The 18684-nt window shown below is 45.0% G+C and overlaps 1 protein-coding gene across 1 annotated transcript in view; it reads left to right on the top strand.

Moving 5' to 3' along the window:
- Positions 1-18684, top strand: part of LRP5 (LDL receptor related protein 5) — a 1269095-nt gene that overhangs the window by 428649 nt on the left and 821762 nt on the right. The window contains exons 6-7 of the mRNA XM_040409022.1: positions 3056-3452; positions 3553-3724. Of these exons, the coding sequence (XP_040264956.1) occupies positions 3056-3452; positions 3553-3724 (569 nt within the window). The remainder of the gene's footprint in view (positions 1-3055; positions 3453-3552; positions 3725-18684) is intronic.

Raw genomic sequence — 18684 nt, 5'->3', positions numbered from 1 at the left:
TGATTCTAAATGTCCGCACGGGCGCATCAGGCACAGGCCTGTGCGCACGCGCGGGATCTTTGAAAAGGAGGAGGGGGCACTGAGCGAGAGCCGGAGGCGGATTTCTTTACATTCAGGCGGCGCTGAAAGGATCAGGGGAGGAGCTGGGCACCAACGGCGGTGGCGGGCAGCAGCTTCAGACCTTCAGAAACGCCCTGGGCACCTTATCCACAAGATTGACAGGTTAGATAAAAGGTATTTTTATCAAAACGAGACGGCGAATTTATGTTATAACAACACCTTTGTAATCACAAGGGCGCCATGGAGAGAACAATACTTTTAAAAGGGGGGGTTAGAAAGTGGTGACAGAGTCCATTTAAAGAATACCGTCTAGCATTCTCCATAAAATATCGTTTTCTTTGAACTGTGAATTGTGATGCCGCTTTGCTATTTCTCCTGAATGTTTATGAATTCATTGGCAACTAGGGGTTGTCATTTTCCTTGTCCTATCTTGTACAACACAAACCGCACATTGGTTTGGGTTGGCACTGCGTAAAGGTAGGTATACATATTAAACAGTAGGATGATAGTTGAGCAAAGTATTGCCTTGTGAACAATTGTTTCACAGATTTAGCCATGCACTTTTTAGTTCACATTGGCCACTACACAGTCATTCAGACTGGCTATTCATGTTCAGTGACACAGGGTAAAGGACAAATAATCTTTCTGAGAATGTTCTTTCAAAGAAAAATCTTTTGTGTGATCTTTTGATCAGACTTATTTTCATATGATGACTGTCATCTATCATCTGAAATGATTGTTTGTACTTAAAGGGTAACTGTCATATTTTTTTTTATTTGCTAGTTTATTAGAGCTAGGCATGTATACCTGAGTTAGTCTGTCAATGATTGTCAAAAGATCTGTAATTACCTTATAATAACACCTTTCATTAATGTCTGCATCCACCGGGAAAAAAAAAAATATATATAAAGTCAAGGCCACTAGTGGTCTCACTTACTCCTAATTTGCCATCTACTGCCTGTTATCAGGCAAGATCCATCCCTAGTAACAAAGAGGAAGTGGGGGCGTGTTAGAGCTAGCTGAGACCTCGAGTCTGATAAAAGAACTGCTTCTATTCTGCTTCTGAACACCACATTCTGCCTTTCTGTAAGTGTGACCTCTCCCTCCCTGTTCTGTGAGCGCCAGAGCTGAAAACATGTGGGAAGTATGGGAAAGAGCACGACTTCAGTACAGTACGGGCAGAATCTGCAGAAGGAAGATTCCCCCTGCTTGTAAGAGAAATGCATCTATCTGTGCAGGTGAAACAGTGAAAAATATCGCTGAAAAAGACATTAGGGGAGCCCAAAAAGACCTGTTATTTCACATTTATGGTTGTACAAAGAAGCAGAGCCAGTATTCAAACTTTTTTTTTAAAACGCAGGTTCGCTTTAATACTTAATTCCCCTGTGATAATTTTAAATCTCAAACGTGCCGTTAATTGTTGTAAAATAGTACAATTTTATACCCTTGACAGTAATTAGCCGTAGCGGTCATGCACCATTTATCTACACGTCAACGCTGCAGTTTATAAACAACCAGCAACAGGAGGAAAGTCTGATGCTGTAGAGAATGGCGCTGGAAAAAGAGGTAAGTATGGCTGGGTATTGTCCAAGACTAATTTTATTTACAGTACAGACCAAAAGTTTGGACACACCTTCTCATTCAAAGAGTTTTCTTTATTTTCATGGCTATGAAAATTGTAGATTCACACTAAAGGCATCAAAACTATGAATTAACACATGTGGAATTATATACATAACAAACACGTGTGGAACAACTGGAAATATGTCATATTCTAGGTTCTTCAAAGTAGCCACCTTTTGCTTTGATTACTGCTTTGCACACTCTTAGCATTCTCTTGATGAGCTTCAAGAGGTAGTCCCCTGAAATGGTTTTCACTTCACAGGTGTGCCCTGTCGGGTTTAATAAGTGGTATTTCTTGCCTTATAAATGGGGTTGGGACCATCAGTTGCGTTGAAGAGAAGTCAGGTGGATACACAGCTGATAGTCCTACTGAATAGACTGTTAGAATTTGTATTATGGCAAGAAAAAAGCAGCTAAGTAAAGAAAAATGAGTGGCCATCATTACTTTAAGAAATGAAGGTCAGTCAGTCAGCTGAAAAATTGGGAAAACTTTGAAAGTAAGGGCTATTTTACCATGAAGGAGAGTGATGGGGTGCTGCGCCAGATGACCTGGCCTCCACAGTCACCGGACCTGAACCCAATCGAGATGGTTTGGGGTGAGCTGGACCGCAGAGTGAAGGCAAAATGGCCCACAAGTGCTAAGCATCTCTGGGAACTCCTTCAAGACTGTTGGAAGACCATTTCAGGGGACTACCTCTTGAAGCTCATCAAGAGAATGCCAAGAGTGTGCAAAGCAGTAATCCAAGCAAAAGGTGGCTACTTTGAAGAACCTAGAATATGACATATTTTCAGTTGTTTCACACTTGTTTGTTATGTATATAATTCCACATGTGTTAATTCATCGTTGTGATGCCTTCATAGTCATGAAAATAAAGAAAACTCTTTGAATGAGAAGGTGTGTCCAAACTTTTGGTCTGTACTGTATATCAACCACTTTAATAATTTTCTTGGTTTCATTTCTTATGTAGTTCTCATTCAAAATAGTAATGTAATGTTTCATGAAACATGTAATGTTTTTAATTGAAACAATGCTCAATTGCCTGCAAATGCTTTTTTAAAAGAAAACAATATATATACATGCCTCTCTGATCCCCTACCACTGCCATTCCAGCAGTACCATGGTGTGTATTGCGCTTGACTTCCTGCTCCAGCTCTTAATATGGCATGAAATGGCTGGGAGGCAGGCAATAACAAGCTGTAGATATTTGCATTTCCTGAAAGTGGAGTGCAGCGGAGTTGCTGCCAGTTGAGTATAAACCTTTTTTTCATTATTTAACCATTTGCAAGCCATGGTGCATTGTTTGAATTATGCTGGAATACTCCTTTTAATAAAATGATCATTTCTACTTAAAGTTGTTCATGGTTATTGTAGGAGCCGATGATTTCCTGCTGCTTGCAAGAAGGACAGATCTGCGAAGGATCTCTTTAGACACGCCTGATTTTACTGACATTGTACTTCGGATAGATGACATAAGGCATGCCATTGCTATCGACTATGACCCAGTGGAGTCATACATCTATTGGACTGATGATGAAGTTAGAGCAATTCGTCGTGCTTATTTGGATGGTTCTAGAGCACAGACATTGGTTACAACTGAGGTACAACATCCAGATGGAATAGCAGTTGACTGGGTGGCCCATAATCTTTACTGGACGGACACAGGGACTGACCGTATTGAAGTAACCCGCCTTAATGGAACGTCCAGAAAAATCTTAATATCTGAAAACCTGGATGAACCAAGGGCCATTGTCTTAAATCCACTGACTGGGTAAGTGAGCATTAATTTTTTTTAACTTCAAATGCTATAATGAGATGGCAAGGTTGATTGCAGTTTAATATTACTTTTTAATTACCCTTTTTTAATCTAGTTACATGTACTGGACAGATTGGGGTGAAAAACTAAAGATTGAGTCTGCTTATTTAGATGGATCAGAGAGGACAGTTCTTGTTAATTCCTCTTTGGGTTGGCCTAATGGATTGGCTCTGGATCTTCAAGAAAGCAAGCTTTACTGGGGTGATGCCAAGACAGACAAAATAGAGGTAGGTAAAATGGTTGCTAGTTTTATCACAAGCAGATGTTTTACATTTCTTATGAGTTGTGAAGAGCTGTTATAGAGTCAGTTTCTCTACGTATTCCTATAGGAGCCCCAACGTCCATCTCATAGGATTGAATAGATAAGTAACTGACTTCCTGTACTGTGTCAGTTGGAGATAAGAGAGTTGGTCACATGACACAGCTAAAAATTATAAGGGAGGGGATAACTCACAAATACAGTCGCTGATTAGAAGATTACATTCACAACAGATTACATCATGTATCTTTCTAGGAAGTCAGAGATTAAAAATGTTTGCGGGAGTACTTCTTTAAGGCCTGACTCAAACAACCATGCTCAGTCTGGGAAACACAGTTCGTGTGTTTGTCACATCTCCCCAACCCACTGCAGCTCCCCTGATGCTAAATGACTGCATCATAGCTATTTATAACACATTCATTTTCTATACAATTACAGGTCCTTTGTACTGTACTCACATTATACAGTCAGTCCGGGAGATGCAGCCGACAAACAGGGCATGTTTAACGGACATAGTTGTGTGGATCAGGCCTAAATGTTGCATTGTGTTTGTTTTTGCTTTTGTGCTTTCAGCCATGGCGATGTGCACCTGTGCATTAGGACGTTCTTACTAATAACCTGTTTTTTCTTTGCTGAACAATTTTAAAATGGTTTTAATAAAGTAAACCTGCTATGTCCACGTTGGTAATGCATTATGTAGGCAGCAGAATCACATACTATAGAATCACATATCCAAGTGATACCTTCATGATTCTGCACCATAGGAAGCTTAGAAAATTATTCGCTGCATAAAATCTGTATATTTAACGTATTTGAGCAATATTTGGAAATATATATAAGGCAGATAAAATCTTAGGTATCTCAAAGCTCATCTTGCATTTATCATATACTGCTTTCAGGTCAGGCAAAATAAATTTCCTGACAGGTTTGCATTCAAAGTGTTGTCCAGCAGGGATTGAGTCAGTGATTGGCTGAGTGAGCATTTCTTGTGTGTTGCGATAAGAGCGGGAAGTACATACCATGAGAATTGGCTCAGTGTCTGGCTGAGCGGGCATTTTCTGGGTTGAGACAGTAGCAGGAAGTAGAACACAAGAAGTCCTGGTAAGTGTCAGAATGGGATTGGTTAAGTAAGTATCCCTTCTTTACTTTTATTTTTATTTTTTTAAACCCACTATGAGCCCTTTAGAATTTTTTTTAAAAGTCACCTGCCACTTTTTCTGTAACTCTTGCACCATGATGTAATGTAACATGAATGTTTTGCTGCACACACTTGTATTGGGCAAATACTAAATATTTGAGTGGGTATATATGTTCACTAAATAGATGGCTTTGCTGTGAAAAATCATCTACATTTGTAGTTTTTTTTTTTTATCTTGCTAGTTGGTGGGGGATTGTCTTGGATTTTGAGGCTGATTTCAATGATATAAGGCTACTTTCACACTTGCGTTCGGGGTTCCGTTTGAAGGCTCTCCCAAGCGGCCCCGAACGGATCCGTACAGCCTCAATGCATTCTGAGTGGATGCTGATCTGCTCAGAATGCATCAGGATGGCTCCGCTTGGCCTCTGTTCCGCTCAGCAGGCGGACACCCGAACGCAGTTTGCAGCGTTCGGGTGTGTCCGCCTGGCCGTGCGGAGCCAAACTGATCCGTCCAGACTTACAATGTAAGTCAGTGGGGACGGATCCGTTTGAAGTTGACACAATATGGTGCAATTTCAAACGGATCCGTCCCCCATTGACTTTCAATGTAAAGTCTGGACGGATCCGTCTGACTAACTTTCAGACTTAGAATTTTTTCTGAACTATAAGGCCTCTTTCACACGGGCGTTGCCGAAAAATGTCCGGGTGCGTTGCGGGAACACCCGCGATTTTTCCGCGCGAGTGCAAAACCTTGTAATGCGTTTTGCACTCGCGTGAGAAAAATCGCGCGTGTTTGGTACCCAAACCCGAACTTCTTCACAGAAGTTCGGGCTTGGGATCGGTGTTCTGTAAATAGTATTATTTTCCCTTATAACATGGTTATAAGGGAAAATAATAGCATTCTGAATACAGAATGCTAAGTAAAACAGGGCTGGAGGGGGTTAAAAAAAATAAAAAATCATTTAACTCACCTTAATCCACTTGCTCGCGATGCGGGCATCTCCGTCTGACTCTTTTACTGTAAAGGACCTGTGGAGAGCATTAACTATAGTTTAAGGACCTGGGATGACGTCACTCCGGTCATCACATGGTACGTCACATGATCTTTTACCATGGTGAATCACCATGGTAAAAGATCATGTGACGTACCATGTGATGACCGGAGTGACGTCATCCCAGGTCCTTAAACTATAGTTAATGCTCTCCACAGGTCCTTTACAGTAAAAGAGTCAGACGGAGATGCCCGCATCGCGAGCAAGTGGATTAAGGTGAGTTAAATGATTTTTTTTTTTTTTTTAACCCCCTCCAGCCCTGTTTTACTTAGCATTCTGTATTCAGAATGCTATTATTTTCCCTTATAACCATGTTATAAGGGAAAATAATAAGGTTCGGGTCTCCATCCCGATCGTCTCCTAGCAACCGTGCGTGAAAATCGCACCGCATCCGCACTTGCTTGCGGATGCTTGCGATTTTCACGCAACCCCATTCATTTCTATGGGGCCTGCGTTACGTGAAAAACGCACAAAGAGGAGCATGCTGCGATTTTCACGCAACGCAAAAGTGATGCGTGAAAATCACCGCTCGTGTGCACAGCCCCATAGAAATGAATGGGTCAGTATTCAGTGCGGGTGCAATGCGTTCACCTCCCGCATCGCATCCGCGCGGAATACTCGCTCGTGTGAAAGGGGCCTAATGCAGACGGATCCGTTCTGAACGGATCCCATCGTTTGCATTATAGGAGCGTATCCGTCTGTGCAGACACAAGTGTAAAAGTAGCCTTAAGTAGTTTACATAGTACCAATACTATTCAAAATATACTGTAAGTCTAGGATTGTTAGCAGGGTTCCTAAAATATGTGCAGGACTGTTAAAATTATGTGCATCTATGTGTAAAATTTCACGTGTAGAAACCAACAATTGCACTTTTTTTCCTCATCTGCAGTTTTAAGCTGGGAAACAAAGAGCTCAGTCATTGCTTTCACATCCTTTGGAGCCATTTGGTAACACTTGTCAAATGTTTGCGTGACAGCACTATCCTTCTTTGATGGTTTGGATGAAAATGTTCTCAGAAGACGTAGCCTACTCACCACCTATACAGCGGATCATGGAGACATTAGGAAAATCCTGTCAAAACATTGGTTCATTTTTATGAAGGATGCATATCTAAGTAAACTGCTTCCCTCTAGGCATACAATTAGATTCAAATGGGCACCCACAATAAAATAAATCTTGGCCTGAGTAGGCTAAATCAGCACCAGATGGATACCCAAAAACCACTCAAGTGCCTTGTATTAACTTTCTGTACATGAAAAAAATGCCACTTGCTCAAGTGAGACAACCCCTTTAAGTACTATATGGACTGCAAAACTGGCTATGTCATGTATCTCATTGAATGCTATACACAGGACGCACAACACAACAGCTACATGACCAACACCGTTGCAACATAAAAGGATTTCTCAAACAAGGGGTAAGCAAACAGTGCACTCTGAAGCACCCTGGAAATCTGAATACCATCAAAATCACTCCAATTGAACATATCCCTCAGAACACCTATCACAGATTCCTTAAAAAGGAAATTTTTTGGCTATACATACTAGGCACCGTCAACCATTTAGGACTTAATGAGAACGCCAAGACCATTTTGTAACTTCTGATCACTTTCACCTTGTACATATTGTGGGGGGTTAGCTCTTCTCCGGGGGTCATTCACACAAGTATCATCGCCAGACACCAAGTTTCAGGTCCAAACATCACTTTATTTGGCACCTCAGCAAACCAAACATAAATTATACAAAATAAACACCTGCCTGGCTGGGTTCTAACTAAACATAACATAACCTGACTCACCTAAAGGACCGTTCACACACGGTCATAACATGCGGCTTTCTCAGACCAATAGTCCAGGAGCCTCCAGGCTGTAGCAAATGCAAGTCCCTTTGGGAGATTGTGGTCCAGCAGTCCTCCCGACTCTGACCTTGTGGCCCTTGTGCCCCAGGCGTCACTGCGTCCCCCAAATTCCAGGCTGTCACTTAGCTTCGTGGTCCCTCAGCCTAGCCCAGCTGAGACCACACACACAGAGCGTCAACAGGCCTCTGTTTCTGGAAAGCACACTCTCCTTCCCCAGACTGGGAGCCACACCCAAGTCCAGCAACAGGATTAAATACCATCCCGGGACATGGGCATGTTCCAAAATCCGGACTGGAGAATGGGGAACAGGCACCCACCCAACACATTGCCTGTTCCCAGTAAAAGCCCACCCTGGACTTGCTGGAGCTAGTTAAGCTAAGTAGCTTGGTGTCCCCCAACTAGCTTAGTGGCCACCTATATCCAGGGCCTTTACTCCACCAAGGCCGGGCCCCTTGGTGACACACTCCTGGTGCAAACAACACACCTTTTTCATGCTTCCCCGGGACTTTACTGCACCCATCACTATTCACATTGCCACATATCCCCCCCCCCTGTGTTCAACCCTGTGGGGGTGAACACATGTACCAAACGGATGCTTGTGATAGGGCATCCGCATTAACCTGCCATCTTCCAGCTTAACATCCCCCCTGGAAGATGTGGCCAGCATCACAGGCTTCCCTTTATTCTGCCAGACCCAGGACAACAACGCTTGGTTTGTCACCCTCATGAGTTTATTACAGAGCTGACAAGGCCTCTGGGATTTTCTTGCCCATCTCATGAGCAGGTACTCTCTTTTTATATTTCCTGGCTTCTGCACAGGCCCCTCACGTCCTTTCTTGGACTGCGGCAACTCTTGACTGAACTGGTCCCAGTAATGGTCGTGTCCCGACCGTTTCTCTTTTGCCTTGCGGGGCTCCTTAAGCAGAGCAGGTTTCTTATGACTTGCTCCTTTTCCACGCATCTGGACCACTTTCCCATTATTCTCAGCAGGGGTTTCTTCGGGTTTGGGGCCAGGTTCAGAGTCTTCTGCATCTTCAGTGGCTTTTCCCACTTCGGCAGTCGCTCCTTCCACCCTAACCTTGGTCTCTGGAACATCCAAGGATTTCTCCCATTTCAAGACCTCAGCCTTAGCTTTTTCGGCCTCTGTTTCTTTTGGTGTCTCCATTCACTTTATTAGCCTTTTCATCCTTCACGGACATTGCATCATATCCTTGCCTTCTCAACTCCTCCTCCTCTTTCTCATCAAGGTTGGAGGCACTGGGGACATCGGGATCTTCACCAGACTCGTCGACTTTTGGCAATCCTTCCAGAGGTTCACCCAGGATATTGTTCCCCAATAGTTTAGGCTCTAGGAGAGCCAACTCACAGTAGTAGACAGGATCTGCATACTGGTCGCCCATCTCCTCGTATTCCTTCTCCAGCAGGCTGCTGGCTACTTGGAAGGCTTTGCAGCGGAGGGGACGTGTTTCGGGACCAGGTCCTGGCTACCCCCCCTGGCCATGTGTCTCTTGGCCTCTGCATTCACATCCTGCCCCATCAACCGCTCAGCAGAAAGATCTTCAGCACCACGGCACCACCATCTCCAGACCCATTCTTAGCAGGCTCGGGCTTAGACTTCTTAAACTCATAGACGTTCTTCCCGACATCATCTTTTGAGCTCATGAGATCTTCCACCCCTGCTCTGAGATGCTTGTTCAGCCTCTCGCATTCATCTCGCTCCTCAAGCGCTTCTTCAAGGAATCGAGCCAAGGAGAGGGCCTCTTGTCCAGATGCTCTTCACTCTGCTCAGCTGCAGCCGATGTAGGACTATCACCATTCTCTTTTGGCCGCCCTGTGGGGGTTACACCCAAGGTCCCTTTTAAGCACTTTGTGTCTACTGCAGTCTTCTTCGGTGACTCTGTGAAGACAGCTAGTCCCTTCTCTATCACATCTAGGGACCGTGGGGAGAGAGAAAAATCTTCAGGATTGCAGCTGTACTGACGTGTCAGGTCATCTACCCCTACCTGGGTATGGGTCTCAAACACTAGGCTGCCTTCTCCCCACTCAGCTCTCATCACTTCAGGTATAACTGTCATCTGGTCGCTACTAGTGACCGCCTGAATTTCGCAATACCTATGACCTAGCTTCCCTCCGAGTTGCTAGTGGTCACAGCACATACATCGCCTATGTAACTCGTGTCATTATTAACGCTGACCTCTAGGGGCACTGCCGAGTCAATCCCTACCTGGAACATTACTTTATTGACCATAAAACACTGTGGAGACTGCCTGTCCACCTCTGGTACGTGTGATGCACTCTCTAGGACTGCTACCTTTTCTTGCACGTTTACCAGAGTAGGATTGCTCCACTCAGTGCTCACAACATTTATCTGCACTTCTGCATCCTTCACATGTTTTTCACCCGGGGGCGCTATTCCCCTGACCACCCCCTGCAACGGAAAATGCATGTCATCATCACATATTTCACCTGTCATCACCTTTTCATTATGCCTTTCCGCAAACTTGGCACAATCGCTTTGCACCTTATTTTTTCAATAGGCAATATTCTTTCCCCATGGCGGTCAATGTGCAGCTCCCTTAGACCTTCATTTAAACGGGCAAGTACAGGTTCTGCAGAAGTTTCCTCACTATCTGCAGAAGTGTCTACCTTACCCCACAACAAAGAAACAATATCACAGCCCAACATCACATCATATATGAACATATTTGTAACATCAGGTCCACAGGACCCAGTTCTCACTGGAGACTCCCCCTCAGTGAGAACCACCTGCACTTGCTCAGGCTCTCTTTCAGGTGCCTGGTTCACATTATACGTCACACCACTTTCATCTATCTTGCAACCGAGCTCACTAACCATAGAACCCTGTGGAGACTGCTTATCTGCACCTAGTACATGTGGTACACCTTCTAGCATTGCCTCACTTTCAATCAACATCCCTCCCACATATACAATTAAACCAGCAGGGGTAGCTTTTTTCCTGATCACAGCCTGCAAAGGAAAATTAAGTTATCATTATCACTTAATTTACATAACTTCACACTTTCATTAGGCAATGCAGATGACTTGCACCATTGGTTCTAGTTGTCACCATAGTATCGCGTCCGGTGGGAACTATCTGACGATCCTTTTTAATCACATGTCTGTCCAGCATATTCATCACTATACCAGTCTTAGTTTTCAGTATTGCGCTACTTCTTACCCGGGCTAGCATAGGGTCTCCAACTTTCACGACCCCAAGCCTAGCTTTGGTCATGGGCATTTTGAGCCGCACAGTACCTTTCTCCCTGCGGATTCCCGCGAGGGAGCAACCGCAACAGGCTTACCCGCCTGTTCAGACACTGCGGTTTCCACAGAGACACATCCCCTTACGACAGTTCCTTGCCTCTGGGACTTACCACCTGCCGGCCCTGCAGGTAGCTACTGTCCCGGTGTCTGCCAGCCTAATAATTACAGGAACGTTCTTACCGCCTGACGTCGCTGATTCTGCAGTCTCTGGAGATGAAGATATCCCAAGATCATCTCTCCCGAGATCTCCAGCCTTCTCTGGGTTTTGGTACCACGACCACCGGCAGACTCCTTACTGAAATCGTTGCCAACCGGAAACCACATGGCTTGGAGTCCAGACCTCTCCCGAACGGTGACTACAGGCGCACCCTTTAGTACCTTGCACACAATCACAGGAAACATAGGCACTCCGGAGAGCCGCACTGCTCTCCCCCTCTTTGTCTTCCCGACGGTTGCCCTGGGCAACGGCATAGATCTGCTTTTCCTCGGAAAAACCAGGCACACCACCGACACCTTGGACATTTACAATGGGTCCATACAGCGTTGGAGAATTGGACTCGCGGGCCCACTGCAATTGAACCCTCAACGCCTCACGCTCTACATCAAAGCACGCCATTTCACTGGGGCCCAACCGAGCTCCTTGGCCAGGTTTTCTTGCCGTTTGATATGCTGCCACCGTATGGCATATTCCGTCATGAAAGTCACTTTAACAGACATTTTTGCAACCAAGTCCGCTTAGCCAGAGACCCCCCAAAAAATTATTATTATTTTTTCTCCAGTCAGTCTCTCTGACCAGGCCCTTTAACACAGTGACTTCTTTTCAACCAAGCAAAAAAAAAGTCCAGAACAGCACCTGCTCCTTCCAGTGATGACGTTGCCCCTAGCAACCACTTTGCCTTCTTTCAGCAGGGACACGTGCCCGCATCCTCCACCAATTGTGGGGGGTTAGCTCTTCTAACTAGCTTGGTGTCCCCCAACTAGCTTAGTGGCCACCTATATCTAGGGCCTTTACTCCACCAAGGCCGGGCCCCTTGGTGACACACTCCTGGTGCAAACGCACCTTTTTCATGCTTCCCCGGGACTTTACTGCACCCATCACTATTCACATTGCCACAATATACACGTATGTTTTTGAAACTGACATTTTTAACGGTAGACTCTTTTAGGTGTTCTAGCGCCATCTAGTAGCCAATACTTGTAATGGTCCTTTTATGTAATCCATTTCCCTTATTTTTTTATACAAATTTTATTTATTACCTGCAAAAGGTTAACATTTACCACCCCCTTTTATCGCCCCTCCCCTCTTTTTTTGGTGCTGTTCTGCTGTTTCTTTGGTTCGACCCAATTCTGGGTTTGATGGTCATGCAGAAAGCATGGGGGAAACCTATTCACTCCTGCCTTTCCAAGTTAGAAATAGTGAATAGGTGCCTCTATACACAACCACACAAGGTAATTGATTTTGCCTTACCATCCATTTATTACTGTTCGGTACTTCACATGAGAGCGTCTCCCTAGATCTGTATGTTGCCCTGTCCGCTCACTATATATGTGCTATCTGCACATACCCCGTGCAGATAGTATGTATATAAACGCTCAGGCAGCTCCTTATTCCTAGCGCTGTGCAGGAGTAGTCGAATCCTGGCTGTCAGACACAGCAGAGAACCTTGAGGACAAGACAGGAGCTGTTTATCACTGCTCTCGCCTTCTCCAGTGCTGAAAGGAGAGCGCCGCACAAGTGCAGGAAGGGAGAGCAGCAAGCCGCCGAGCCGCTTCCTCTATCGATCCCGCTGTCACAAGACCGTTTGGTGTTTTGGGGCAGGAGCAGAGCTGCAGGGTCTAAGGGGACCCTGATCAGCTCTGCCTGTGTGTAATGTCCCCACAGGGGGCCGTTTTCCCCTATAACTTGGGCTCCTGTGGACAGGGCTGGTTTTAGACAAAATGTGGCCATGGGCAAAATCAAAAGTGGAGCCCCAAATCTTGTAATAATGCACTAACAGTCACATTCTGTCAATTCCAGCCCTCCCTCACAGATTTACAACCCATAAAGCTCCTCACACAGATCTGCACCCTCACGGCCCCAGAATAATGCCCCCACCCATCCTCACAGCAATGAGTTCCCCTCACTCACAGCATCTGAGAGTGTTAAAAACCAGAAGCATGTGCTTCCTCTTCAATCCCGCTTTTCCCCAGCGGGATTGAAGAGGAAGCACCCTTGGGGAAAGCACCCTGTTCTATAAATAAGCCGCAGCCTGTACTAGGCTTGCAGGCTCCCTGGCACACTGAACGGTGATAATGTGATTTCTATACAGAATAATGGAGCAATTTACATCTGATGATTGTAAGTTGTGGTCCTCTTGGGGGCCTTAACCAAAAGAAAAAAAAAGGAAAAAAAAGTTTTGAAAATATAAAAAAAATACATTATCCCAAAATAAAAAGTATAAAAAAAATAATAGCATTATGGGCATCGTTGCATGCGACAACGCCCATACTATTAAACATTTTTTAAAAAGCCAATATGGTGGATGGCGTAACATATATAAAAAAAGTCTGATTCGCCATTTTTTAACCCCTTAAGGACTCAGCCCTATTTCACCTTAAGGACTTGGCCATTTTTTGCAAATCTGACCAGTGTCACTTTAAGTGCTCATAACTTTAAAACGCTTTGACTTACCCAGGCCATTCTGAGATTGTTTTTTCATCACATATTGTACTTCATGACACTGCTAAAATTGGGTCAAAAAAGTTAATTTTTTTTCATAAAAAAATACAATTTGTACCCAAAATTTAGAACAATTAGCAAATTTCAAAGTTTGTTTCTCTACTTCTGTAATACATAGTAATACCCCCAAAATTGTGATGACTTTACATTCCCCATATGTCTACTTCATGTTTGTAGCATTTTGGGAATTATATTTTATTTTTTGGGGATGTTACAAGGCTTAGAAGTTTAGAAGCAAATTTTAAAAATTTTCAGAAATCTTCAAAATCCCACTTTTTATGGACCAGTTCAGGTTTGAAGTCATATTGTGAGGCTTAGATAATAGAAACCTCCCAATTCTAGAAACTACACCCCTCAAGGTATTCAAAACAGTTTTTTCAAACTTTATTAACCCTTTAGGTGTTCCACAAGAGTTATTGGCAGATGGAGAAACAATTTAGAAATTTCTATTCTTTGGAAAATTTTCCAATATAATCAATTTTTTCCAGGAGTAAAACAAGGGTTAACTGCCAAACAAAACTCAAAATGGGTTGCCCTGATTCTGTAGTTTGCAAAAACACCCCATATGTGGTCGTAAACTACTGTTTGGCAAAACGGGAGCACATAGAAGGAGGGGAACACCATATGGGGTTTGGAAGGCAGATTTTGCATTACTGGTTTTGTTTATACCATGTCCTATTTGAAGCCACCTGTTGCACCCCTAGAATAGAAATTTCAAAAAAGTGACTCCATCTAAGAAAGTACACCCCTCAAGGTATTCAAAACTGGGTTTACAAACTTTGTTAACCCTTTAGGTGTTCCACAAGAGTTAATGGCAGATGGAGAAACAATTTAGAAATTTCTATTTTTTTGAACATTTTCCATTTTAACCCTTACTTTATTACTGGAAAAAATGGGTTAACAGCCAAACAAAACTCAAAATGGGTTGCCCTGATTCTGTAGTTTGCAGAAACACCCCATATGTGGTCATAAACTACTATTTGGCTAAACGGCAGGACATAGAAGAAGGGGAACGTCATATGGTTTTTGGAAGGCAGATTTTGCTGGACTGGTTTATTTACACCATGTACCCTTTCACCCCCTGATGCACCCCTAGAGTAGAAACTCCATAAAAGTGACCCCATCTAGGAAACTACGGGATAAGGTGGTTGTTGTTTTGGGACTATTTTAGGGGTAAATATGATTTTTGGTTGCTCTATACTACTCTTTTTTGAGGCAATGTAACAAAAAAAAATATTCTAAAATTGTTTCTACATTCGCTATTTAGTTTTGTGGAACACCTAAAGGGTTAACATAGTTTGTAAAGTAACTTTTGAATACCTTCAGGGGTGTAGTTTCTTAGATGGGGTCACTTTTTTGGAGTTTCTAGTCTAGGCTACATCAGGGGGGGCTTCTAATCGGACATGGTGTAAAAAAAACAAAACTGTCCATCAAAATCTGCCTTCCAGAAACCGTATGGAGTTCCCTTCGTTCTATGCCCTGCCGTGTGGCTATATAGCCATTTACGACCACATATGGGGTGTTTCTGCAAACTACAGAATCAGGGCCATAAATATTGAGTTTTGTTTGGCTGTTAACCCTTGCTTTATTACCGGCAAAAAGGATACAAATGGGTGTTTTTATTTTATATTTTTAACACTGTTCATCCGAGGCGTTTGGTCAAAAGTTATTTTTATAGCGACGACTTTTACGCACGCGACGATGCCCAATATGTATGGCTCTCAGACTTTGAAGACACTAAGCAGGCATCCTAAACTGCGGCCCTCCAGATGTTGTAAAACTACAATTCCCACCATGCCCTGCTGATGGCTGTAGGTTGTCTGGGCATGCTGGGAGTTATAGTTTTACAACATCTGGAGGGCCGCAGTTTGAGGATGCCTGCTCTAAAACTAATATTTTTTGGAGAAAAAAAATTGTTTCTGTGTCTCCAAAGTCTGAGAGCCATAGTTTTTTATGTTCTCTAGTGGACTGTTGGGGATTATAAAAATGTTGTACTCCATGGAAGTGTGATACTCCCTGAAGCAATCGATAACGCAGAGGCCCGGATGATCGGGGCACGTGTCACACTGAGTGGTGGTGTCCTTCCGTATCCCCCTCTTGTGACACACTCTGCATCTTTTTTTGGGTTCGTCCCTTCTTTCCAGTATGGGGGACCACACCTGGAAAGTGTTGGCCAGGGACGATTCGGGCGCCTCCAGTTCCCGAGGTACTCCGGCCTGCTCTTTCCCGGTCCGAAAAGATCAGGTCTTTGAGGACTGCCTCATAGAACTGGAGGAATGTCCCTGTGCTGCCAGTGCTTCGGGATAGTACAAAAGAGTTGTACATGGCAACCTGTACCAAGTAGACCGCAACTTTTTTGTACCATGCCCGGGTTTTGCGCATGGCATTATATGGCTTGAGGACTTGATCAGAGAGATCAACTCCTCCCATATACCGATTGTAGTCGACGATGCAATCGGGCTTGAGGACCGTTGCCGCGGTACCTCGCACAGGGACAGGGGTGGTGCTGTTACCGTGGATTGTGGACAGCATAAGGACATCCCTCTTGTCCTTATATCTGACCAGCAACAGGTTTCCACTGGTAAGTGCACGGGTCTCACCCCTGGGAATAGGTACCTGGAGGGGGTAGGCAGGGAGGCCGCGTTGATTTTTCCGCACGGTCCCACAAGCGAACGTGGATCTGGCGGCAAGGGACCTGAACAAGGGAATGCTGGTATAAAAGTTATCCACGTACAAGTGGTAACCGTTATCCAGCAGTGGGTACATAAGGTCCCACACGAGTTTCCCGCTAACACCCAGAGTGGGGGGACATTCTGGGGGTTGAATACGGGAATCTCGCCCCTCGTACACACGAAATTTGTAAGTGTACCCTGAGGTACTCTCACAAATTTTGTATAGCTTCACGCCATACCTCGCCCGCTTTGTGGGAATATATTGGCGGAAACTGAGTCTCCCTTTGAACGCAACGAGAGACTCATCAACCGCGACCTCCCTTCCAGGTATGTAGGCCTGTTCAAATTTGGCCCCAAAGTGATCGATGACCGGCCGTATCTTATACAGCCGGTCATAGGCAGGATCACCTTGGGGTGGACATGCTGCATTATCGGAATAATGCAGACCTTTCCGTATGGCCTCAAACCGGGGACGTGTCATGGCAATACTGTACAGTGGGGTCTGGTATAGGACGTCCCCACTCCAGTATTGCCTGACACTGGGTTTTTGGACTAGACCCATATGCAGCACGAGGCCCCAAAATGTCCTCATCTCGGCTGCACTGACCGGTGTCCAGCCACCGGGTCTAGCCAAAAATGAGCCTGGGTTTTGAGCGACGAACTGTTGGGCGTACAGATTCGTCTGCTCCACCATCAGATTCACCATTGGGTTACTGAAAAAAAAACTAAAATAGTCAATTTCAGTAAACCCCACTGTGGGAATCTGGATTCCAGGATTGCCAGCAAAATGCGGAATCTCAGGCTCAAAGTCCACTGGGGGACACCAGCTAAGTTCATCGGCAGGGGGCTCCGGTGGACTTATTTGGTGGGCCGGGAAACCAGTACGAACCCCAGGGCGGCTCGTACTAGGGTGGGCCACAGGATCCCTAGCATGTGGGGCCCCTGGCTCCGCCTGGCAGTGTCTCCGCCGCCTTGGTGGCTCATCATCATCCGATGATGATGAGGAGGATGCGGATGATAAAAGGAACGTCGGGTCATCCTCATCCTCACTGGGGCTCTCAGAGTCGGAGGCAATCTGGGCGTATGCCTCATCGGCCGAGAACACCCGGCGGGCCATGGGTGTGTGTGCGTGTATGTGTGCGTGTGTGGCAAACTTTATTATATGTGCGTGTGTGTGGGGGCAACGGGTGTTCGCGTACTAAAAAAGGAAAAAAAAGGGGCAAGTGTTAGGAAAAAAAAAGTTCAAAGTTGCTGATCAGCGGTACAACGCTGGGGGGGGTCTGGGGTCTGATAGATGGATCAAAGAAAGTTTAGTGTAAAATTTTTTATTTTTTTTCCCTAACTAACTTTTCCCTTCTTTCCCTTCCTAACGGTGCCTCTCCCTCACTGACCCTAACCTACCTGGGTGGCGATGGGTGCAGGAGGGTGATGGATAACGATTAGGGGGACGCAGGAGCTGGTGCTGAACGGTGCTGCACGGTGAGGGTGCTGGACAGGAAGAGGAGGGGAGAGAGGAGCGCAAGAAGTTTGAATCTCGCGCCTCTCTCCCCTGCACCAATCAGCACCCTGGACAGCAGTGTTCAACACCAGGGCCAGCACCGCCTCTCCAAATCTTCGTACTGCGATTGGTGGTGTGTAATCATGCCACCGATCGCAGTCTTTTTCCGGTTCATCGGGTCACAGGACAACCAAATATACCGGAAACGCAGAAAACCGCAGGTCTGAATTGACCTGCGGTTTTCTGCGATCGTAGATACGGGGGGTCAAATGACCCCCCCCTGCGTTGTTACGGGATGCCGGCTGAATGATTTCAGCCAGCATCCCGTTCCGATTAACCCCCGCGGCGCCGGAATCGCGAATTAAAGCCATGACGTACCGGTACGTCATGGGTCCTTAAGGATTCGGGACCCATGCCGTACCGGTACGTCCTAAGTCCTTAAGGGGTTAATCACTTTATCTCCAAAGAAAACTGAATAAAAGGTGATTGTCATACACACCAAAAAATTGTATTGTCAAATATGACAGATTGTCCTGCAAAAAATGAGCTCCCACACATCTCCGTAGACATAACTATAAAAAAACTTATGAGGGTCAGAATATTGTGATGAAATAAAAAAAATAAATTTTTTACAAAGTGATTCCTGATGAGGCTTACTGAGGCTGGGCTTGCTGCAGTGAGCAGGCCTGTAGACATCCTGAGCAGGG

Source organism: Bufo bufo, chromosome 10 (genome assembly GCF_905171765.1).
Source record: "Bufo bufo chromosome 10, aBufBuf1.1, whole genome shotgun sequence".
Classification (NCBI taxonomy): Eukaryota; Metazoa; Chordata; class Amphibia; order Anura; family Bufonidae; genus Bufo; species Bufo bufo.
The sequence above is the reverse complement of the archived record's forward strand: the minus strand, read 5'-3'. Positions and strand labels throughout refer to the sequence as shown.